The 25,260-nt window shown below is 40.5% G+C and overlaps 1 protein-coding gene across 1 annotated transcript in view; it reads right to left on the reverse strand.

The window, feature by feature from the left end:
* The window catches only part of cdh13 (cadherin 13, H-cadherin (heart)), a 287,039-nt gene that overhangs the window by 158,616 nt on the left and 103,163 nt on the right, over positions 1–25,260 (reverse strand). The window contains exons 4-5 of the mRNA XM_079568318.1: positions 21,054–21,182; positions 11,082–11,234 (exon numbers count right to left, since the gene is read on the reverse strand). Of these exons, the coding sequence (XP_079424444.1) occupies positions 11,082–11,234; positions 21,054–21,182 (282 nt within the window). The remainder of the gene's footprint in view (positions 1–11,081; positions 11,235–21,053; positions 21,183–25,260) is intronic.

Here is a 25,260-nt window from a genome sequence, read left to right on the forward strand (position 1 = left end):
TGGAGACTAGCGAGGCCCGGCCAAAGGCCGGGTCTCAGCTAGTAACTAATAAGCAAATACGCCGTACCTACCGTATTTTGCAGACTATAAGTCACTTTTCTTTCATAGTTAATATATAAGTTGCACCTTATACTCAGGTGCGACTTATATATCAAAGTATATGATTTCACTTGTTTGTTATTTTCACATTGACAGCCTCTAGAGGGTACTACACGCTTGTGTACCAGTATCTGCTAAGACTGAACACAAATGCCTGAAAAGAGTTACTTACTGCAATGAAGAAAAAAAAAAAAGCTAATCACAGGCTAAAAGCTAGATTGCCACAGCGAGAGGAACGAGTTCGCAAATGGGTGCTTGAACATCGTGCTGCCGGGAGAGACTTGTCAAACATGCACCAGGGTGGCTGGTGCGACTTATATTCACCTTATTCCGGAGGTTCACGTGGGCGCCGCCATTAATTGTGCCCGCCCCTTTTCTCCTATCTGTTAACATGGGGCTGGAGAAGTCCACATTAAATCAGTCACTACAAGAAAACAAAGCCGTTTGACTTGTTGACTTGTTGGTGTAAATGAACATTGGCCATTTTACACAAATCAATCGACTAAGCATCATATTTTGAATTAACATGAGATTTTTCCCTCGTTCTCCGTTTAAATGAACGGGCTTCGAGCTCGATCGGAAGTGTCTGTAAAACGGAAGTGCCGAGACAAAGCAAAAAGTGGCAAAAGTCGGCAGGGCGGAATAAGGTGAATATGTTTATTTCTTATTCATTATCCATTTTTTGGCTGGTGCGGATAATACTCTGGGGTGACTTTTATATGTTTTTTTCTTGTGCATAATGCAGTTTTTGGCTGCTGTGACTTATACTCCGGAGCGACTTAAAGTCCAGAAAATAATAATGTAATGTGTAACTACTCGTGAGCGCAGGACTAGAGCAAAGATCTGCAAATTACTTTCTTGCTACCTGTACTACTGCAACTCTAAAGTGTTACCAAATGTAGAAATAGAAAATGTAGTTATCGTAATAGTAGTAGTGACTCACTTCCACCTTTTTGTGTGCTTCCATTCACACATTACGTTTGATTACCTGTATTTTTCACCATTGTCCATTACGTCCAATATAGCCATATGGTGTTAAATTCTAAGGCCTAGATGTGTGTCTAAGAGCAATGCAACCTGGCGTGTGTTCTTTGTAATAATGTCCCTCCGAGCGGTAAGCGGGTTGCTATGCTATTTCCAAATTGCTCACAAGCAGAATGACTTTCATGTCCCACCCACCGAGCGTGCAGCTGAGTTGAATAGCTTTTGTGTCTGCTCTTGAAATTTCCGCAAGCCTCCTTCTGCAGAGCGTCAAGGTGTGATAACAGTGGGGTACAAGCTTCACTCTCCACACCAAGTCTCCCCAGTCTCCACAATATAAAAAAATACCTCTGTACTTTAGACAAAAGGATGCTAATCTGGCATACTTGTTCACATCTGTTGTACCTCGCTTCAAACACCTATACCCTTCTCTGCCTTACTGAACCTCGCCTTGGAGACCCGCAGTCAAAGGAGAAACTGCTCTGTGGCTTCTGCAACTTTATGCTCTAACCCAGACGGTCTCTGAGATTTGAGAGAACCCGGGAGGGAATAAATTCACACAACCAAGAAAATATCAGTGCTCTTTTCAAGATAGAAAAAAAACAGCCAATAGCACATTTCTTGACATACAAAGGTCAGTCTTAAAGCTGACAGAAAAAAAAAAAAAATGATTCAAATTTCCATAGTTTTAGAATTCAGAAGATGTTTTGAAAGACTAGATAGCAACCAATTCCCTGTTTGTGAATAAGCATGCATGATTTCTGCTACTAATACTTCATAAACAAACTTAGAAACAACACATCATTTCAATCCCTTTTTAGTCACCTTCCGGAATAATATACCGTGCGCTGCTTTACATTAATGCCTCCTCCCATCTGCAACTCAAAAATGTGAAAATGTTCCTCATTACATCAAAAGAGAGGAGCAGGGAGAATGTCACTAAAGATATAAATAGATGTTCTTATGAGGCAGACAGAGATGGCGCGGTGGATGGGAGGTGAGCTGAGAGCACACAGTTAAAAGTGTAGCCGAGATAGATAATCTTTTATTCAGCTGGCCCTGCGCTGCAATAAAAAAATATAAGCCCGCATCAGAAGGCCATGGAGAGCAGAGGCGCCCCTGGTGAATCATTGTACAAAATAGAAGCCTCCACTCTTAAACTACAATTCAGTGTCTCGCCTCAATGATACTGTTAAGAGTCTGATGACGAAGCAGCTCTGCTCTCGCTGATGTCATTGGCAATACCTTTTCGCATATACAATAACATATGAGGGTGGCAGTAACTTTACTGAATATAGCTAACTATCTGCTAGTGTACTATTTTAGAGAATATGGTTAGGGAACTCAACCATATTCTGCCTTTCTCATTTCATGGAACTATTTAAAAAGTAAAATGATTAACATGTCAATACAATCCCATCCAACCTTTTTCCTAATCAACAGTACATTTGTCTCTTTATACTATATTTCCCAGAGGTAAACTACGCTGACCCATTTTACCGCATTCCATTATTTCTTAAAGTCAGTGGTAGCCATTGAATTAGGCCCTTTCTGAAACCGCTTCCTCCTTCCTTTTCCTCAGCACTAACACTCAAAGGAAAGGCCTGTCCGAAACAGACCAAGCAGCGAGGAGAAGGGGTTGATCAGCTCCTTCACAGCAAGTCAGCATCGCCGCAAACTTTTAACAAGCCTGTGTTACACTGGACTGCAGCCCCATGAGCAACACACACCAAACTACAAAGTTTATTTTGAAGTGTCAGAGTTTGAATTTTAACAATTTTACAGGAGACATTTGTGAAATAGAAAGTGCCAATGAGCCCTGATATGATTTTAATATGACAAATCTGAATATGATTACTGAATTAACTCTAACGTAATATTAAGAGTATCGTCAGTCGAACTTGTGATTATTGTAACATTAGTGGGCAGTACTGTCACGCTAAAGGGGTGTGTTTGTTCTGTGGGATAAGGAAAGTCCAACTGAAAGCCACAGCTTAGTGCTCTACCGAAGGAACTTCTTAAGGTGCCTTCACAGAGGAAAGAAGGAAAGAGGAAATTGGTTCCGTAAAGGGCCTTACAGTCTCTAGTGAGTATGACTGATGATGACGGATAGTGGATCTTACCTGCTAAGAGGCACAGTCCATTATGGGTCATGCAACGTGCCCTAGCAGGTGGTGGACAGGCCGAATTAGCAGCCCCTCATGCCCTGGGCCGAGCAACAAGCAGCCTGCGCTTTAATCAGGTTAGCTTTTAGCCGAGCCACTGCACCGTGACCGCGGGGAGAGGGAGTGGGTTCAGGAAGTACACCACGTTCAACAACAAGTTTAGTGTGTGACCCGCTGACCCAAAAGCAGTTTACTGTTAAAAGGGGAGAACTTTACATAAATGTTCAGAGGGAGGTCAGTAAGGAGAAACTGCTGTCAACAAATTGTCAGAGCCTGAACCGATGAGTGCAGCTACTTTAACCCCTAGCCAAGACGATGTGACAGACTGGCTTTTTTTAAATTCTAAAATATAATGAAATGCATGTCGTTTATCAGATTAGTAACACACAGTATGTGGAACACAGACGGCCTTACCAAATCACTCATTATAACACAAAACGAGCAACTTAAAGAGCAGAGAGGTAATCAATGAATAGTAATGGAGCCTGACCGCAAGCTACAGAAATATTCAAGGTAGCAGCAATTATTGCAGGTTTGTTCTGTGTGAGACATTGGTGGCAGTGGTGCTGATGGTGTGTGTCCTTTATCTCTGGCCGACATACAGGGGCTAAAAGCACATGGGGCCTGTTTTCCTGTGTGCAGGCCAGCGTATCCTGCTCCCCAAAGCCCAGGAAATTACAGTCCAGCCAAGCAGAAAACGGGAGAGGGATTTGGACAACGGGCTTCACCTGTCTCCGGCCGTAACCCTCACAAAGCCATGTCTATACTGTAAATGAGGCTTTCCACTGCGGTGAGAAGTCGGCTGGGTCTATACAAGCTGTTGGGAAAAGGTTGTTTATAATTTCAGTTTATGTTGGACAGAGGTTTTGGCAGAGAAGTAAATATCGTCCTATGGGGTATACATTAACAGAGTTGTTTTTGCGTATGCGCTGTTGCGTTATTATATGGACCAATGTATGTGTTAAGACCAAATAAGAACCTACAAACCAATTGAATCGATCAAAGTTTACTTCTAGAGCACTTTACAACAACATTTGGCTGACCAAAGTGCTTTACATAAAAATGACATATAAAAACACAGGCAAAACAAAACCAAATAGAGCAGCACTAGGCTCTTGTCAAGACTCTTGTCAAGGCTTGTAGGTGAGCCTTTAGTCTAGACTTAGACCATGGCAGGTTCCACACAGTGTTGGCACAATCGACCTACTGCCTGAACCAGGACCTGGACACATTCACAACCATCTGAGAGGAGGAGTGCAGGGCTCTGCAGGGGCAGTGGATGGACAGAGGCTCAGACAGTTATTGGGAAGCGTGTCCATGAAGAGCTTCCCAAACAAATTACGCCATTTTTAATTCAATTTAAAAAAGGACCGGGAGCCATTGGAGGGAGGAGAGGATTGAGGGTGATGTGGGAGCGTCAGGATGAGTTTGTCAAAAGGTGGGCAACTGCACACCAACTGAAGGCGATGTAGCGAGGACTGCAGGGTACCTTGATGTCAGGATGAGCTTTTGATGCGTGAACTGATAAAAGCATGTCCTGGCCTTTTCGAGGTCACTACGTGATAAAATGTTGAAATCCATGAAGCTCATCATTACTTGGGCTGGAGGATTCTCTCTCTGCCCCACAGTGGCTCTCAACCTGAGAGTTGGGACCCCCATAAGCTCTGGGAGATAATTTAGGGGGGTCACCAGATCATATGGGAAACATAGTTGTTGGTATTTCGTGGTTGGACAGGAAAACGTCCTCAGTGGGAGTCTCAAAAAACAGCGGTTGCTATTATATTAGTTTTGTTTTACTAAAAAAGGTAGAGAACCACTGAGTTAGCATATTAACCAATATGCATAAAGACAGTATGAAGGGACAGCAGCTATAGTCAACATGCAACAAAATACTGTTAGAAAAGGCTATAAATTCTGCTGTCACAAAGCACATCGCACAGAATCTTGCGAAGTCGCCAAATTAATAAACGGGTTGTTCAATACGGTGCAAAAATGAGAATAGCCTCAAGCGTTTACTGCTTACACGGTTAAGAATTTTAATATCTGTGGGAGACTGCGCTGATCTTGCATCTATACACACTGTGTAAAGCACGATTAGGAGATATTAGCTGCTGTTTTGGGAGGAATTTATGGATTCACAAACTGAAATGTACTTGAAGCAGGAATTACCTTTACTGGAAATTACAGAATTAACTTGTCATACCCCCCATGTTATTGAGTAGGACGAGCTGCCAGCTGATATTGTATGTTTGAAGTGCACTTCACCATTTCACAACTGTATGAATAGCATGGTAGAACTATCAGGGCTGCATCAGGCAGGCTAAAATTGCCATCAATAGAAAACAACCATGCAGTGGTACGTCACTGGTTTGTGTAGTACAAACAGACTGAAATACACTGCTCATAGAAGTAATGCCAGTTGCCTTTTCTTTTTTTCTCGAGTAATTATTGAACACATAATATCTTTCAGCAAAATACCTTCCCTGGCAATTCTTATGATGTATTAAGCCTTCCAACTTCTTCCAACTGTCCCTACTATGCAGCTGCACACATCCAGAGTCAGATGTACTCCAGCGGACCACTTTGGAAAAAAATAGGACGATATTGTGCGGAAAAATATTTTCATGTGCTTGACAAGCTAACAAAGCAGTTTTGAAGGCTCTGCAAAGTGAAAGTTGATGGTTCGAATCTAAAAGTCAAAACAGCTGTCAGTGCAGAGGCTCAGATAGGGCCATATAGTGTTTTCTCTGACTCTGAGTACGGGCTGTGGTCTGACAGTGAAAGTATTGGAGGCCAGACCTTTTAGATTGACTGTCACAGAACATCACAGGGGAGGATTCCACTCTCTGTCCTGTTCGACAGCATGAAAAGTTCAGGAAAAACATCCAGATGCCTTTACCTTTCACTGGTTGTGCGTAAAGTTGAAAGGACAAATCATTAATATGTAATCCAACTTTCCCATTACTTTTGCTATCAGTGCCACATATAAACAAGACCAGATAACAGCAACTTTGTGACTATAATAGTGTAATGAGTGTTAGCTTTGTTTTTGTGAAAAATCTAAGCCACCTAATTATTTTCCATGGAAACACAATTTGTGCAGCAGAGCAAGAGCCATGCTCACAGAAGCATACTTTTATTTTTGCCCTGACCTGCATTACCTGAGGTCATCGTCAACTGTGTAAACAAGGCTGTTATTCATAATCCGTGCTGTATCCAGGCTCTATTCTAAACCAATTAGGGTTGTTGCTACCACGTTTGTCTGACCCAAGCTCTCCCCGACACACCCATCCCCCTCCGCTTCATTTTCCATCTCATTAACATTAATTTTCCCTCTAATTGAGCTTAATAAGAAAATAATGTTTGGCATTAAATCCTTGTGAACATGCGCGGCTCAGCTGATCACCGCGCCTGTTTTTTCATCCGCAGCAAATATTTACTTTTAACAGGTTTGCTTGTCTGCTTCGCCGATCGCCATAATAGCCTACTTAGGATTCACATGTTGCATCTGTCTGAATATATCCCTATTATACCGCTTTTATTACTCTAAAAATGTCGACAAATACATTATAAAAAACTGCCCAGCCTATAGGCAAGAGGGTCTACACTTTCATTTTCATTTCAGACAGAACCCTCAAAGTTCCACAGTGAGTGCCAGAACATTAATAATGCACACATGACAGGTACTTGGTCTCTGTTACCATCACTTGCATTCCCTCTACTCAAAAGAAACAGTTGCTTTTGGTGAATTGCTGATGTTAAAAATCAAATGTATGACCATTATGTATGAGAAGTTAATCCATCAATCCATTGGTGTTAAAAGTGTTTGACAGCATGATTTCAGTCAAATAAAGTGTTTTTAGGGGCCGTTTAATCTGATTCTATATAAGTACCTACTTACAGTTCATGTCTTATTCAAATTAAGTTGTCATCTCAGAGAGCAGCACTAGGGATGTAGCGCTGCACTCGAGCCCCCTTTTGATTCGGTTTCTGATTTTAAAGGAGTACAAAGTAACTTGTTAACCTTAATTCTTTTCGTAGTCCCTCTGAGGCTAATACAAGTGTTAATGGGATGATTGGGGGGTTTCATCTTCCCCTGGTGTCTCTGGCCAGAAAACCACATTTGCAACTTCGCTGCCAAGGGTCAGAGCCACCAATACACACTAATGGAATCAAGAAGAAGAAGCTAACAGGCTAACGGGCAAACTGCGGGCTAGCGGCACTTAAACAGTATTTACAGCCAAGTTTGAATGAAGAAAAAATATCTCCATTATGTAATTGGATGTACAATATCCCTCTCTCTCTTTATCTTTTCTGTCAGCGTAGTATCTACTCTTACGGACAATTAATGAGTAAAAAACCATGCTAAAAACCATGCTAAAAACATGCTACGACACCCGCAGTGGCGCTTATGGCCTCTAGGGGCAAGAGTTACTTAGTACTGCTTTAAGTTCCCGATATAATCATTTTGACATGTGTGCTTGTACATGTACATTTTTTTTGGCATAAATAGGATATTTATGCTGAAACTTTTTTTTTGCAGTTTGAACACTACATTTACATTTTAAGTCCTTATTCCAAACTAATTTGCCATCCTGCAATAGACTATATTTGTATATGTTTTGTGTTGAAACTGTGCTGTAGCCCTTTGTCAACATTTTATAAAAGTAAAATGCCCTTTGAATACTTGAACTTTCCTCACCCAACACAATTGTGGAACATACACAGTTTGTAGTGAGTGAAGTGGGAGCCTGGGACCCAGCCCTTTTCTCTTACAGTATAATCTAAATCGTTTACAACATGTGAAGCTCTGTGAGCTCTCGGTTTTTCTCACATAAGAACATTACTGTGTCGTGATAAGAGTAATGATGATCATTAGTGAAGGCACAGAGCAGACAGGCTGAATAGTATGAATTATGTAAAAGGCCATAAAACAAAGGCAGCAATTCAGCCAACACTAAATGAACTCTAAAGGCATTAAAGATGGCACTTTGAAGCATGTTTATAAAGGCATCTGTACTTGATCAAATCTTAATCTTGCGTCAAAGGTCTTGCATATAAATTCAACAGTTCTCTTAATATGATGAGGACCTCTCAGATTGTGCTTTTACAGTTATCTCTTTTTCATTCAGCTCTCAGTCACAGTTTTGCTCCCACACCTGACTGACAGAGGCATGACTGCAATCATCTCAGTCACGTTGTCACAAAGGAAAGGTGAGCATGGAATGGTAAGTGTTGATTTGAACAGGTACAGTATTTATGTTTTATGTTTCTCTGCCTTTGCCATCAAATATATATATAGCTCTTCATCGTGACCCCAGCAGCTGAACCACCTCCACCTCAACAGCAAAATAACTTACCCAATCAACACTTCAAAATCATCTAACTTTTGCACAACCACAGCTTCCCTTTTCCACTGTATAAGGAACCGAGTCTCTCAACTTGTGGGAGCATGCTATCTGTTGATCCCAAGCGAAATGACAAATGTTGTACAAGGCTGCAAGGAGAGTTTCCCGTGGCACTGCAAGGCTGGAGTTGAAACTGTGCTTTATCTGAGAAGTGACATGCATTTGTTTTCCAGTGTCAAGTTCTAAATGGTTAAACGAATGTGCTGGATAGGCATTTTTCAATACGCTTTTTAATGCACAACAGGATTTACCACAACCTGAAAAAGCAGGCTGCCAATGTAAGGAGACATATGCATGAGTATCAGTAGGCTTTTACACTGTGCAAACAAGCGGCTGACACCAAGATAAGGCATTTCAAGTGAATCCAGATTCTTTTAGGAAGCTAATGTACAGATTAACAATGGAGTGTGCAGCTGTTCTAATAAATCATCCTTATCTCACGACGACCTGCACTGAGACTTCTAGGATTTTATAACAGCCATTGCAGTCAATTGTGCTCCTTGCCAATATATCTTACATATAATACATATAGGCTAATCTGATTGTGCTCGTCTTTGCTTCTTTATCATAATTCATTCTTTATGTTGTTTTACACAATTGTTCCACCAAGAGCAAACTTTTGTTATACAGTAAATAGGAAGTACGCAGTTGTTGAAATAATGACTCCCTGGATGATAAGATAGCAGTAACAATTGCATACTGGTTTGTGTGCGATTTTGGTTTTATTCAGTGCTTGTGCTGACAGAGCAGAAAACACATTAAGTGCATTAAAAATACAAAAGCACAGTGTGCAGTGAAATTAGTGTCATCTTTGTCTTATAGGCACGCAGCAACAAACTTACTGTATGAATTAGGGAGATTACACATTACAGTGGGTAATGTTGTAATACACATTTGCTAAATTTGAGTCTATGTTTTCAATATAATAGTAATAATAATAATTCATTGGTTTTATATAGTGCTTTTCTGGACACTCAAAGACACGTTACACTGCATTATTCATTCACTCCATAGTCACTCCATATATCTTGCAAATGCTCTCCTCCAATCTCTAAAACCAAGTAAAGATGTCATTTGTTATGTATATGATGCAAAATTAAGTAGTATTTGAAAAGGCTTTAAAGCTAAACAACCAGTCATTTTAGCAGAGTCTGGTAGTGTTCCTTCAAGTTTTCAGTACTTACTTAATGTTTCCTGGGAAAGGCTTGCAACCCACTGAAAATGGTTCCACGACCCACCAGTTGAGAACCACTGCTCTATACCCACTCTGCATCATGTTAAGAATGCTAATGGCTTGCACAGTTGCACTTTACAAGCTTAATAAGCTTCTCATCATTATGCATTCACTTCATATGTAATCTCCTATTGCAGCCATAGCTGCCTCGGGGCAGACTGACATAAACAAGGCTTCCAAGTTGACATCATGAGTGTCTAGGGGTAGGAGTGCGTATAAAAACTAGACTCTCACATTTGTCCTCCCTTGCCTTTATCATCAGAGCAAGCAACAAAATGTGTGCATGCACTTTCCGTTTCCTATCGCCTAACATCTGCTGCTATTTACCAAACAACTTATTGCTCAGAGTTTTCTTAAACCCACTTAGCTTATCAACAGCTTGCATCCCACTGAACACCTCAGCTCTTGGCTGGCTTCAGGAAACAGGATAAAATCAAATCACTAGTCACTTTAAGATTTTCTTTTTCTCTTACTTGCTGTTTATATTTGAGGAAATGTTTTGTTACTGCATACTGCCAAGCACTGGCAGGAAATAAACTAAAACATACAAACTTTCACATTATTTGCACCTTTACTGGAAGCAGGAAGTTGGTTTAATGTGTCTTACAATTCTGATCTTTATAAGAGAACTATGTCTATATCCATATACACATATATCCATACCTAGGGCTTTAGAAAGCCTCTTATTTTCAGTAAATGCACTAAATGCCCCCTTCAATCCAACTTCTTAATACAAGATAATATAATATTTCATACAACCCATTCAGCATCACTGTCATATCAATAATGGCTTACACATGAATTGCACCATCTGGACAAGCTTTTCAAACGCTACGCTGTAATTATACATTCACTCAAGCAATACTCAGTAAAAAACACTGATACTGTAGATACGTAAACTTACCCCTACTTACATACATACTGTACATACCCATACACACCTACAGAGGTCCTGCCTTCACACTCTGGAGAAGGGTAATAATAACACATCTCACTGTCTTTAAGTATTATGCTGAATGGTCAAAGTTGATCTCACCTTGGCAACTCATGTATGTAAATGATCCCACTTTCATCATTTCTGTAGCATGTTAAGGAAACAACTTCAAGAGATCGTAAAGTAACACCTGGTGGGAGCTGTTTGAACTCTAAGAAACAATAATAGGCAGAGGTAAGTAGAGACTCAGTTGTTCTGACCTGGTAGGAGTCGATAGCCTCACGGTCGAGTGAGCGGCTGACTGACACATCTCCTGTGTGGATGTCAATAGTGAAGAGACCTTTGGGATGCCGGTCAGCGCCCGGGCCTGTCAGCTGGAAGATATGGCTGGCTGACCTCTCCATGGAAATAACCTGAACACAAAGCAAACACAAGTAAATTATTTTTGATTGAGCTTTCCTGAGCTTGTGAAAGTTTGCTGTCGCTGAGGGAAACCAGCTGTGTAGAAATGCTATATTTTTTAGCAATAAAGATATGAAGTCAGTATATGGTAAGCTATTCAACAAGGGTGTAGAAAGATTACATAATGAATTAGTCTACTGTTGTCAAGAGAAACATGGAGGTTAGGTTTCGTCACTGCTGTCCAAGTACTGTTGCGAAAGTTTATGACTATTTGATAAGTAATGAATTTGACAGTAGCACATGTAATACTTTTGTTGTCCTAAATACCGTATCTACCATGCACACATGCCCTGACAAGTGCATTTTTGACCATCATTAAACAGCCCGAGAAACTAAAGCTACCCACTTCATATACATGCACCTTTTGTTTCTTATAAACAGACAGAGTTGTTTTGTGTCTCTTTTGGTAACATTTACTTACATGAGACTGGATCCCACATCAACAGGTATTCCAGAAGCAGGAAGGGGTTCGACAGAGAAAGAGAGAGAGAAAAGCAAAAGCTATTAGCACATGAACACACTGTTAGTGTCAGGTGGATCGAGGACAAGTTCAAAACTTTAAGGCAAATTTATCTTTCTACGGACAAAACTGATGATGCATTGAGTATGCTGCCCCTATAATGGGGACCTTGTGTCCTGACTGTGTAAGTGCACTCCTGCTACTGCAAAGTTCTATGGTACTGATCACAGCAGAGCCATGAGGTCAACTTTAATGAGAGACCCTTTTAAGGGCATGGCAGCTAAATTGACGGCCTTTCAACTGCTCACTTCACAGAGCATGTGAGATGTGGTTTCAGTACCACGGACAGCTCCAGTGTGGCCTATACCGCTCCATTGAACTATTTTTTTTCACTTGCTTTGACTTTACACATTTACATCAATTAATCCCAGAATTTTGTCTCTGATGTGTATCAGTTTTTTATTTATTTGACCTTTATTTAACCAGGAAAGTCCACAATTGTACATATTTTTAGTGTTCAGGTCATTATGTCCTGCTTGGCTCGCCGTATGTTTTTGGTTTGACTTTAAAGAGGGGTTTGAAACCTGACTGTATATAAAAGAGAGAATATAATGAACTGAAATGACCTGTAATATGCATAGTATTTGTTTGTTTAGATTGACAGTACTCCATTAATTTATGAATATAGGATAAACACTGTTTAGACAACCCATGGTTACATACTGTCTGATATAAGTAGTTTGTGTTTGATGTAGCTTGACTTGATGCACAAGGGTCAGATTCTTGCAAACTTGTTCTGAATCTGAAACATCAGATGATTAAACAAGGCAGAAAAAGGTAGAACTCACAGACGGCTCTGCATCAAACTTGCATAGACAGAGAGAAGTAGCACTGACTGCTTAGCAGCTTTAGGGCTGTAAGTGGATGTGGACTGAGAACACAGAGTAGGAAGCTTATGAAGACACAGCCGCAACTCAAGCTGATGAAGTGTCTGGAGAAGTTTAGTCTGATTAGTCGTATCTGTGGGGGTTGCAGACTTTCGCACATCCGCCTGAAGAACCCAGAGGCTTGTGTGTGGATGCTGAGCGCGCCTGCCTGTGCTCACATGTGGGAGGAGAGGAGAGAATCTCACCTCTTTCCATCAGCTCTTATTATCAACTGAGTCTAACATGAAAGACCCCAGGGCTCGTGATCGTGTGCAGAGATGACAAGGAGGCACAGTGCGGCTTCTGAGGAAAGTGAAACACCTACAGTGCTTGGGCCATATGAATCAGCACCTTTGTATGCATAGCTCAAGCTTCACTTCACTGTACAGTCCTGTCAAGAACATTGTTCAGTAAGACTAAAACATTAGGAGCTCCAACATCAAGGCAAATTAAGAACACTTATCCGTAGAGTATGCACAGCACGATGCACTAGTCCACTTTTCATACACTAATATATTTCAGCCACATGCCCGTCAGAAATGTACTGGAGATTCTCGTATTCCCAATTTCCAGCTTCTTATACTTTTTCAAAATTATTAAACGCCACCCTCTAACATGTCTCTTTTAGCATTTTTGCCAAAGAATTAAACATTGACAAAAGTTACACTTTTTGAATAAAAGCTATGCAATGTTCAGTGACGTTCTATTGTTTTCAGTATTGGAAGAACAATCCAAGCTTTGGTATCATGACAATCTGGTGCCCAATCAACACATTCACATTCTATGTTATTACTAAATGTTGACAGAAAGCTGTAGGAGGTGTTCTTGTGGAGAGAGCGAGGAAGCCTGTGCCGGCTCGTCCCTCAGTGGTGCTTCTCTTATCCCCATCAAGGTCACACAGCCAGCTGCGAACCACAGTCACTGGCCATGAAAACACCTCTGGGAGAGGATTGTGAGGGCGATCGCTGCTCCCTGTGTATCTGTGTGCGCCACTGTCCAAAAAGCGTGTCCAGACATGACCACTGTAGGGCCTGATTGTGCCGCTACTCGGAGCCAGTTAACGGGAGAGAAAAGGACTAGTGGAGCAGGCGCAGCCAGGACACAGTGGGGTGTGCACTGTCCCAGCAGAGCGCTCATCACCAGCAGCACTAAAACAATGCTGCTAATTAAGTAGCTCTGATTAGTCAGGCAGGTCACGGGTGCCAAGGGAGCAAACTGAAGCCAGCCAGAAAACACACACACATTCAGTTCACTAAATGTCCAAATGTTGACTATGCTTGTTATGTTTTACAACACACCATTAGAATTGACAACAAAGTGTGGCTGAAATTGTTGCTGAAAGAAACTAGACTAGCGGTTGTATTTCATGTTCAAGTATTCTTTGTTGTTTATCACCACATTATAAAAAACACATGCATAGTTAATAGTATTTCAACACTGCATCCTGTCGTAAGATGTTCTGTTTGATCTGCTGGCCATTATGGTTCCATGTCTCGCAATAGGTTGTGTTCACATTCTACAATTTAACAATTTCATAATCTCAGAAGGATAGCCGGGTACAATAAAACTCTGTGGAAGATTAAACAGTTTTTGAAAGAAATCTCCAAACTGAAAATCTTGTTAAATGTGATCATATCTGGTGGTTATTGGATCCGGAAAACCTGCTGATCTTTTAGCTGAAAGTCCTTTTAACAGAGCAATATCTCGTACCGCATGTTTTTGAATATCAACACCACTTTTGCCTAACTTTTTTGAGAGTTTTTGGACCTTCATACAGTTCATATGTGCTGACAGAAAATACATTGAACTATGTCCCAGTTTCATGTGAATAGGCCACTGAGATATTCACCATAAACAAGGCGAACAAAAATCTGCATTTTGACCAACATAGAATTCTTAGATACCACTATCTCAATTTAAAACAATATGATCTGATGTGATGTCAAGGGAACGCAACCTATAAGATAAACCAATTTCATCTAGATTCATTTAAAATATATATATACTGTATAATTTATTTATATATTTCAGAGGATGTATAAAGTGTTTCAAGCCACTAGAAGGTTTTAGTGAATATTGAAAGTACTTCTCACTTTCTCAATGTCTTTCAATGTACAGTACAGTATGCCTCTTTTCGTATCATTATTCTGACATATTCAAGTTCTGACATGAACGTAGAAAAAAGCTTAAAGCTGGTATAATATCTTTATTTTCTTTTAGCAAAGTACAGTTCTTTTGCCACCATAAAACTGCATTGTAAACACAAACTATGTTCAAACAGCAAGCAATGTTAGTTTATAAATGTAGCAAATTTCTACCAATCAGAAACACAGAGGCAAGAGTTTAAATTAGCATAGTGTTGTCTTGAAGGTCAACCTGAATTATGTGACTCATGTAAGAGCTAAAATCGTGTTTGTGCAGCAACATGGAGATTTAACAAATTCCCTCTTAATCACTGTTTCTTTCCTGGTCTCATCTTAACGTGTCTCACATCTGGTAAGTTTTTCCTGAGGTCTGGGTTCTGAAGAGAAACCACACGGCAGACGGTTTGGAGTTACCGCTGGCTACGTTCTACACAAACGACTATGATTAACACGCTGGGAGACAGACAGGACGGAGAAGGCACAACAACTTTCCAGTCCTCCTCACACAATTAGTAGAATCAATTAGAGTAAATGACTAGGGGCCTCGGGCTGCCCGCGATCAAGTGTCAGTCCACACTACAACTGGATCACTTTCGACGCCGCTCACAGAAAACACAAGCACAACACATGTCTCAGGTATCCAGTAAAATTTCTGATCTCACTAAAGTAGATAAGATAACACTAAAGCAAGACAGTCGCTCCTGCATTGAGCTAATCTGTGCCTTTCCAAACGTCATGCGTGGCTGATTTCATTAATGCAAAACATCTCTCGTTCCAAGCGCTTCGAACACGGGGCTATCTGTCTTTATTTTCACAGAAATACAAAGATAATACATCGGTTTAGGACCCGCTCTCTGTTCAAGTGTTAAACTCACTTGAGGACAGGTCCGCGGTACGCATTTCTTTTTCACCTATTGTTACAGTGAAAATGTCACTTTGATGTAAAAAAGTTAAAAAGCTCTTCCTTCATGGACAGCGCATGCACAGCATTGCTACGCTGGAATACTGTTCCTTATTTTCAGCTAAAACAATGCAAAGGTCACTTGTGGGATGCGTTTCTCTGCTATTGTGACTCCGTGGTCACGATTCTGCAGCAGCTCCAGGCGGCAGTAGGAGCAGGGCGGAGCCGCCAAGAGAAAGGCAGCGAGCTGGAGCAGCTGATTCAATTGGGGCTGTATTATCAGCCAATAAAAAATGATTAACAGCTTTTCGATGATGACGTCAAAAAGTCAATTATCGACCAAACATTTTTGGTGGTCGAGAATATTGCGCATGCCTAAATATTCGTATAATGGGCAACGCTTTATATTAAAGTGTGCTTGTAAAGTAACACACTGCTTATTATACTTTTATCTGTTAACATACTAATAGGCCACTAATAATATGCTTATTCATAGCCAACCCTTAACCTAACCCTAAAATGATGAGCACGCCTTAATCTAAAGTGATAAAGTATCATGTAACAGTGCTGCTGTGTAATGATGTACTGCTCCTGACGGGTCTTCATAAGGCCATAATACAATCACAAATAACGGAAACACTTTATTTTACACTACCTTGATACACTGTAACTAAATTTAGTACAATGTAATCTGCTTTGTAACAATCTGTAATAACGTGTACCTATGTAGTACATACACAATGGCATATTGTGTCTTAGTACTTTGGTGGTACATAATGTAATAAGACATAAGAACTCTTACACAAACCTTAAGCCCAAAACCCTAAGGGTCTTATGCCTTATATCATTATGTACCTCTATAGTACTAATACACATTATTCAATTGTGTATGTACTACATAGGTACAAGTTACAACAGACAGTTACAAAGCAGATTACCTTGTACTAAATTCAGTCTATCTATCTATCTATTACTGCTGCTTGGTCTTCAACCAATTAAGCCACTCACTTTGTCTCTGAGATAAAAAAAAAAGAGAGTAATTTCTGAAATAAAAGTAATTTGCTGAATTTGAGAGCAGTTACTGAGGCAACTATGCTGCGATACGACCACCGTGTCTCGTGTTGCTAAAACTACTCACATTGCCTGGTATTGATGTTGGACACATTCCACCTATAACCCTGATATGTCTAAAAACCCACCTATGACTCACGCACTCAATCTCACAAAATACAACTATAAAAGAAAGAGGGGGAAGGGGGGGGGGGGCTTGAACTACGAGTGGTGTGATTGATTTATCATGCGCAATTCTTGAGCGCTTTGAAAAATGGCTCCCATCAAGAGCGAGTGAAACAACAGACACTAAGAGAAACATTTAGGCATATCAATTTCTTGGCGTGCCTCTGCTGCTGCTGCTGCTGCTGTGAGCCTGTTTATGAGGTCCCAGGGGGAGGGCGGGCTACAGACCTTTGTACCAAAACAATTCCAGAGTGAGCAGGAGCGGTGACATAAACAACGCGGTTTTCTCACCCCTCCATCTGTGGGCGCTGCTAACAGACGACACTATACAACTTGTTCTGTAATAGTGTGTTAGTTCACACCACATACTGTATGCACTTTCATTATTTTCATTTTAAAAGGAACTCTCAACCCGGACCGGAGTGTCTGAACAATTTCTATAACTTAATGTTGGAAAAAAAGTTCTCTCTGATAAACTTTGAAGAAAATGCATGTGTGTTTGCATGTAATAACCGTAGCCCTCCCAGTCACACGTCAGCCTATCACAGGGGAGGGAAAGTGCATGAAAAATGAATGGCTGCCGTATGGAATTGGTGGGTTGCGCAGGAAGCAAGGAAACTGTTCGGGTGGAAAATCAATTTTGCCAAGTTGCCAACCTAAAGCGTCTTTTTGAAGCAAATAGCACACATTAGCCCGTCATCTCATGCAGACGCCATATAAAGATGATGGCAAAGATGGGATGACACCGATACAAGAGTGGGAGAGGAATGGCCAAGTGAAAATACCCGTTGGTCGGTGAGAACATATTGCAGTTATGTATGTAAGATATATCATCCAATTTATCATGACAATGTGTAAATGTATGAGGCAGAGAGGACACGGGCTGAGCCAAGAGAAGATTCCACTGGAGTGAACCCCCGTTATCTTCAAGGTTCAACATGGGAGCTATTACCACTGTACCCAGAGGAGGGCTGACCCACTAAAATATAGGTTATCATTTTTGCAGAGTGAAATGACATCATGCTAGATACAATGAGATCTTGCAGGTCTTTACACTTGGAGTGCTTCTGTTTGGATGTCACTTGTACTGTGTGTGCAAGAGAGAACTAAGCTACTTGTTTACCTTAATAAGTCCTTTTCGTAGTCCCTCTGTGGGCAATACAAGTGTTAATGGGATGATTGGGGGGTTTCATCTCCCCCTGGTGTCTCTGGCCAGAAAGCCACAATTGCAACTTTCCCTGCTCCAACCCGGAGGAGCAAAACACTAATGGAATCATGAAGAAGAAGCCATTTAAACAATATTTACAGCCAAGTTTGGGTAAAAAAAAATATCTCCATTGTGTAATTGGATGTACAATATCCCTCTCTCCCTTTGTTTTTTCTGTCAGCGTAGTATTTACTCTCAAGGACAATTAATGAGTAAAAAAATGCAACATGCTATGTTCTTCTTATTGCAAGCCGCACTACGGAAATAAAGCAGTCAAGAATTTAGTCCCTTTAAATTATGCCAAATCCGGATAAAATGTCAAAATTAAGAAATTGTGATCAAGCAGGCTTCACTAAATAAATAAGCATAAAGTGATATTGAAGCCAGACTAAAGTGGGCATTCTTCAATCAACAATATACTGTACCTCTATGTTCAGGTACAGTGTGGCACTTCTAATCTGTACATGGAATCATATTTAGTGGGTCAGACCAGGACAGTCCTCAGAGGCTGATGTTTGACAGGACCGTAGAGAGTTCAGTGCTGCTGGAAGACTGAGACCCCCAAAGGCACAATTATACATTACATGCACTGCTCAGTATGGGACCTCCTTTTATCTTGATTCAGCGGGCAACGAATGGCCAGCAAGATGCCTTTGCGGAAAGTGCTATCTGATTTAAATACACCAAACCAAAGATTTGCTATGCATGAAATAAACAGAATAAATTGCATTCCACATCAAAGTAGAAAATACGAGTACACCAATTAAACTGAACGCAAGAGCAGACATTGTTCTAGTTTTTCTGCTGTTGGGCTTGCAAAATTATCACCTACCTTTGAGCGCTATGAAAATTAGTTTGCCACATGCCCTTCTTCCAACAAACTTGCACTCTTTATTTAAGGATGAGACATGCGTAAAAAATACTTATGAACGCCTACTTCCTATTGCAATATCTTTGAGTGACATTCTATATTGATGCAACTGTAAAATCATTCCTGTACTGCAGAAAGGTGAGTAGTTTTCTAATCTTATTTGCCCACTGTCACTGTTTACCCAGAAAACCATGGAAAATTACATAAAGTACTACTGGAAAGATGCCCCTCTGCATTTTTTATTCCCTTCACATCATCGTCATAATAATAATAACAGTACATTGGTTTTTATAATGCGCTCTTCTGGTCACTCAAAGACGCTATACATGGCATTATTCATTCACTCCATACTTGGTGGTGGTAAGTTACTATTGTAGCCACAGCTGCCCTGGGGTAGAATGACAGATTTGAGGCTTCCAATCAGCACCATCGGCCCCTCTGACCACCACTAACCACTCACTCACACACTATCCAGGCTTCCTGGTGTCCCATCCAAGTACCAACCAGATACTTCCCTGCTTAAGTCCGAGATACGACGGTATCAGGCAGAGCAAAGGCGGTCTGGCCAATCATGCAGCTTCACTTTCACATTCTCATTTGCCTGACATTGTCTCGGGATTTCAGATATAATAGTGGGATTCATGCATGTTCAATGCAATATTCAAAGCACAGCAGTGCAGACACGTAGCTCCTTACAGCAGTAATGGCTGCTCTTTGATGTTAAGACTGTTAGTGTTCCAGATTACATCTTAAATGTGCACTTTATGTGCCGAAAAACAGCACGTTACACCTGTTCAACAGTGCTGCTGCTTAAATTAATAAGAATTATTAAATCAGTTTTGTGGAAGTAGTTCAGTGAAGTAGGACTGGGGGGTTTTCTGGGGGTTTAAGAGAAATGCAGTCCATATTCATAAATTAAATAGAGTTATAAAAGTTCTTCTCTTGTAAACGGTGTGTGTCAGTCCATGATGGCAGCGATAGCATATGCTTACTTTCAATATTTGAACTGCATGAGTCTAAGCGTCGTTCATAGCTTGCTATGGGAGATTGACAATATTTACTGTATGAATATAATGAGCCCAAATATATCATGTGTGTATTCTAATGCTAAACAAGCATTTAATATTACAGTATTTCAAGATTATATGGAGAAAAACAATCCATAAACTCACCCGGTGCTTCACAAAGTTACAAAAACATGTAGTTGTCTCTAAGTGGGAGAAAATTGAAACTTTCAGAATGCTAAAATATAGCTTCAAATACTCAAACATCAAAACAAAACGGTTCACCTAACCTCAAAAATCCTGTCTCACCATAGTGATTATATGAGCATAACCTTTGTCAAGAAAACATAAAAGCCAAGATGCCATTCAGAGAAAACACACACCGAAAGCATTTAAGTCAAGCTGACACTAGCAATTGTTTACAAACCACATTTTTAGACCTAACAAAGCAACAAAAAATGCACTTCAAAAGACTGTCTCCTCTGTTCTTTTCAGGTTTGTGAGCATGTGTCATGAGTGCCATATTATTAACGTTCATGGCCAGAAGCTACAGTGTTTAAAACAAGTCTGAAGGTCAACCAACTCGACTTTGTAATTACACTTTTATGACTGAGGGTTTGAGGTGATCAAAGAAGCTACATGTAATAATATATGGATTAAGACATTGTAAAGTCAGACGTATAGTTGAAGATATGGCAAATACATAAACCAGTTGATTTCTTCTGAATGTTATTGTTAGTACCATAATGCTGAATGCCAAAAGACTGTAGTGGAATCTATATGAATACCTCATTGTTATAGCCTACCTGCAGTGTGTCATAAAGATGCAATATAAAAATAAGTCTGCGCCAATGGGATAAACAGTTGTGCCCAATATATGCCAAGAGGATACCGACATATACAGTGGACTGCTTGTTATTTTATTGGTACACTGACATTTAGAGTGCATTCCAGTTTATGGTCTGTTTCCTTTATGAGGCAGGGCCGCGTTTTAAAACTACAGTGTGAAAATGAAGTCCACAGAAGTGTGTCTTACCCTGCCAATGGTCCTTGGGAACGGGGGCCGCTGATTCTCTGTGACGATCATCGGGGGCACCAGCAGGGATCTCTTGGCTCTGTTGGGCTGCTTCTGTCCCACACCTAAGATATCCTGCAAGGCATTAGAAGCACAAGCAATAAGGCATTTGAAATAAGACTTCAAACTATGGATGTTAAAGATTGTACATCTATGATAGTATATGTTTTTTTTATTTGTGGTGATTGAACAGCCAATAAGATCTGTCACTTTCTGAAAGAATGCTAACATATGCTAACAAACCGTGATGGACACAGTTTGAGTGCAGAACTGCTCACAATGGGTTTGCGAGGAATTATTTGCTTTAAAATGTGGAGGACGCTGTGAAATACAGATCAGAGTGTTTCCGCAGAAGAAGATGAAACAACCAAAGTGAAAACTGTGTCAGTGCAGTGAAATAGCTTCAGGTATGTGTTTACAAGATGTGAAGGCAAACTATACACATGGTAATATAATCGAAGTTGTCTAAAACTAAACAAGATGATGAGAAATCACAAATCCAGGGTGTCTCCAACTTCTTACAAAGAAAGATGTTGGAAAGAGGACATCTACTAAATGTGTTTATATTAAGTAAATGGGTGAAAATGTTGACATATTTCTTAAGACAAAGCAAACATACTGTCTTTCTATACATGCATTTTAATGCATGAACACGTAATTGTGACATTGTCAAAACCACACACACAAGAATGTAAAAAAAATAAACTAACAGCAACTGGCATTGTCTCCAGACTCCAGTGTTCTGGTTTTAAGAGTGTTGTAAGCACCCCCATCTGACAAACTCTGCCAGATGCTTTGTGTTTGGAGAAGAAGAAGAGACTGAAATAATAATTGCTGTCTTCATTGTGATTTAATCTGAAATCCTGGCTTCTTTATTCAGTCCATATGTTTAACAAGGACATGAGCGAGCTGCAAGGAGAATTTAAATATGTGTGGATAGATGAAACGATCTGTGCAAGAAGACAAGATCTCAGAGACGATTTTGAGGAGGCACTCTAAAACATCACTTCTCCACTTTGGCAAACTTGAGTGTAATTAGATAGTACTTTTTTGCTGTATCAATGCGTGATGACAGGCTAATGTTGCAGAATGCTGATGTAAATTGGGTCTCTCAGTGACACTACAGACAGGAGGCAGCCCTGGCAGTGAGTGCAGTGAGCACAGAGGCGCTGACCCCCACAGAAGGACAGTCTGTTCAGTGTCTGGAGCTGGAACAGAGCCTAGAGCCGACTCTAAACACACAAATACACACTAAATCATTCACGCACTTGGGCTGCACAAAGAACTACGTGCAGTTAAAGCATTCATTTAAGACCAAAAACCCAAGTCAAACTTTTGAACTTTTTCCAATATTGTACATTTATAATGAGCTCAAGACATAGTGTCTCTCACCAAGAGGCTTTGTAATTCTTTCTGAAAACAGGGAAATAAAAATAGATTTGCTATTATATGGTAAATATACCTGAACTGGAGAGTGTTTGGTTACCTGATGCTCATTAGCAGGACATGAATGACGCTGTCTCGCTGTGGTGGTTTGAATCTGACAAGACTGTCAGAGACAAGAGGCTGGTTGAATCTTAGGCCCCCATTTCTGTTCAGAGGAGGGTTTTCAGAATTTTAACAAATGTCTTCAACTTAAGTCTATGGAGCAAACATCATAAAACAACCAAACATTGTTATTGAGCATTGAGAAATTTAGCTACACTTAAATGCATATCTTTTCCTTGGACTAAGGTTCAACATAGCTTAGTCTGACTCTATCAATTGAATCACAATATCTTTCCCTTTTGGCTTTGTCAGAATGTGATCCATCCATACACTTTATCCATGACATCTCATTTGTGTCACATTTTGGATTGCCTATTTTATTTCAACATCTTAGAACTAACATTTGCATTGTTGTATTTATTACAGTTATTAAAATGTTTTTACTTCAATTACCTTTTCTAAAATGTACTCTTCACAATACTGCGGATAAATCAATCAATATTCTTCCACTTTCAATTATACAATAAAGAAAATCCAATTTCTTCTTCCAAATGTCTCTGTACAAGACGTATTATTATTCACAAAGCTTTTAAGCCTTCAAACTTAGACTGGTCCAAAAAACTGACTTGTACAGCATAATTACAAGCCCGCAAAAGCTCATTTTCACAGAATAATGTCTGAAGCATGACAACAACTAGCCGAGTGGCCAAGTCCAGGCTTTGAACGTCAACACTTTTGACATTAAAAGGAGGGAAAATGACCAGGAGGTTTGGTGCAGTTTCATTTGCAATTCAAATGCATCCTTTTTGCCCTTCGTCTTCCACAGGCCTCATGCACGGTGCTTATTGACATATGTGTGTTTGTTCAGAGGTGTGTTTGCTTGTTTACTGTTCGCAGCGCTGATGTTGGCTGACAGCCGTTCTGGCAGCGCTCTCTCACCCTGTCAGGATGACGGAAAGGCAACAGGTAAGAGCAGAAATCAGAGCTTTTGTTACATTGAGTATTGTCAGGACCTCAGAGCGCCCTGGTGTCAGCTCAGTTCAACCGGGCATATATAACATGGGTACAGGTGATAGACCAGTAGAGTCTGATTGGGTTTGAGATATGAATGCCTAATTATAGCCAGTGAATATAGCAGGTGGATAATATCCCCCATGGCACATGTCCTTAGACTATAGTCCATTGGTGTGTTTGGTCCCGGGGGTCTGCTGGGGCCCTCACGTAACCGGGGGCTATCGAAGCACCGCGCCGGCCGAGTAGGGCTAGAGATGGGCGTCCGACGGTAAGATTGGCTTGCCTCGCGGTTAGCCCTGTTATGGTCATGTTACTGGAACTAACCTTTATTTACGTTTAGGTGGACCTAACAACTACTGCTGTCTTGCTTCCATCTCGCTTCTTAATTCTTTTTGTTTTGTTTTGTTTTGGATGAAGTGAAAAGAAATGTGACCTAGTGAAAGTACTGTGAACCAAAAGTGAACAAATTGTTCAACTGAATGTAACGAAAACGGTGAAATGTCTAATATGAACAAAAGTATGAAACAAGAAACGGAAAGATAAAAAGTACAACACAGAAATAAACTAAACTGAAGAATCAGGGTTGCCTGGCTATCGGCACACAAAATATCACACATTATATTTAGTCTAGGGTGCAAATATGATATATAATTGAGACAATGCTGTGTTAGTAAAAAATGTGTAAATTCCTCTCACCCAACTTTTGCACATTCTGCTCATTTTTCGCCTGAACAAACGCTTGGTAAATTACCCCCCATGACTTTAGCAAGGGGAGGAAGAAAATTTGAAAGGTGTGAAAGATAGTTTACAAAAAAAAAGAAAATCGGGGAAGCAATTCAACCCTGTACCCAATACCCATTACTGTTTACTTGCTTGTCTTGATAGTGCTGAACCTTATGCTCAACAAAAAGATCGTCAACAGCGGGCGCTCACCAACACCATCTCTCACCTCTTTGTCCAGCAAAAGGTCAACAAGAGCCCAATGAAAAGTGTAATCATAGACACAAGTCGACCAGAACAGAGCCACGGACACAGCGTCTGCCCTCCCAAATGACCACTCTGATCAAAGCCACGCGGGGATAACCTTCCAAATGTCAAAACCTCAGATATGAAACAGGATCTGAAGTGGTTAAAGATTACATGGACTATTTTATGTGTAAAGAATCGCTGGGCTGTGCACTTATACCGATGTGATCGCTTCAGGAGCTCGTTGATGGAGTTTTAAGCTCTACCACAAGACACCCAGGTCAGTCTGAATCTAGGGATGAGAGCGTCAATCTTTTTTCATGAGCAGGACTCAGCTGTGGGACATTTCTGAGGCGTGGAGATGGAGAGCGTTAAGCAAACCAGAGCTGGGGGGTGTCTTACTGTCTGCATTTTGACTAAAGCTACCAGATTGTGTGGCTAAACCCGGGTCTTCGGAGCAAAAATAAACTATTGTTTTACACTGTAAATCACAGCCTTATCTTTGCAGGTATACAGTATGTGCATTCTTGCAATTGAAGTAGATCTCTCTAGTTAAAGGCAGCAAATTACTTTGAGAGTATCTAAAGGGAAAACTATTTTGTGTCCTCTCACCTCTGCCGTAAATGTGATATGTTAATGAGTTTACAGCATGAGCAGAGGCTGTGCAAAACTGAGGGAGTGCTTT

The sequence above is a fragment of the Gobius niger genome (genome assembly GCF_951799975.1).
Source record: "Gobius niger genome assembly, chromosome: 12".
Lineage (NCBI taxonomy): Eukaryota > Metazoa > Chordata > Actinopteri > Gobiiformes > Gobiidae > Gobius > Gobius niger.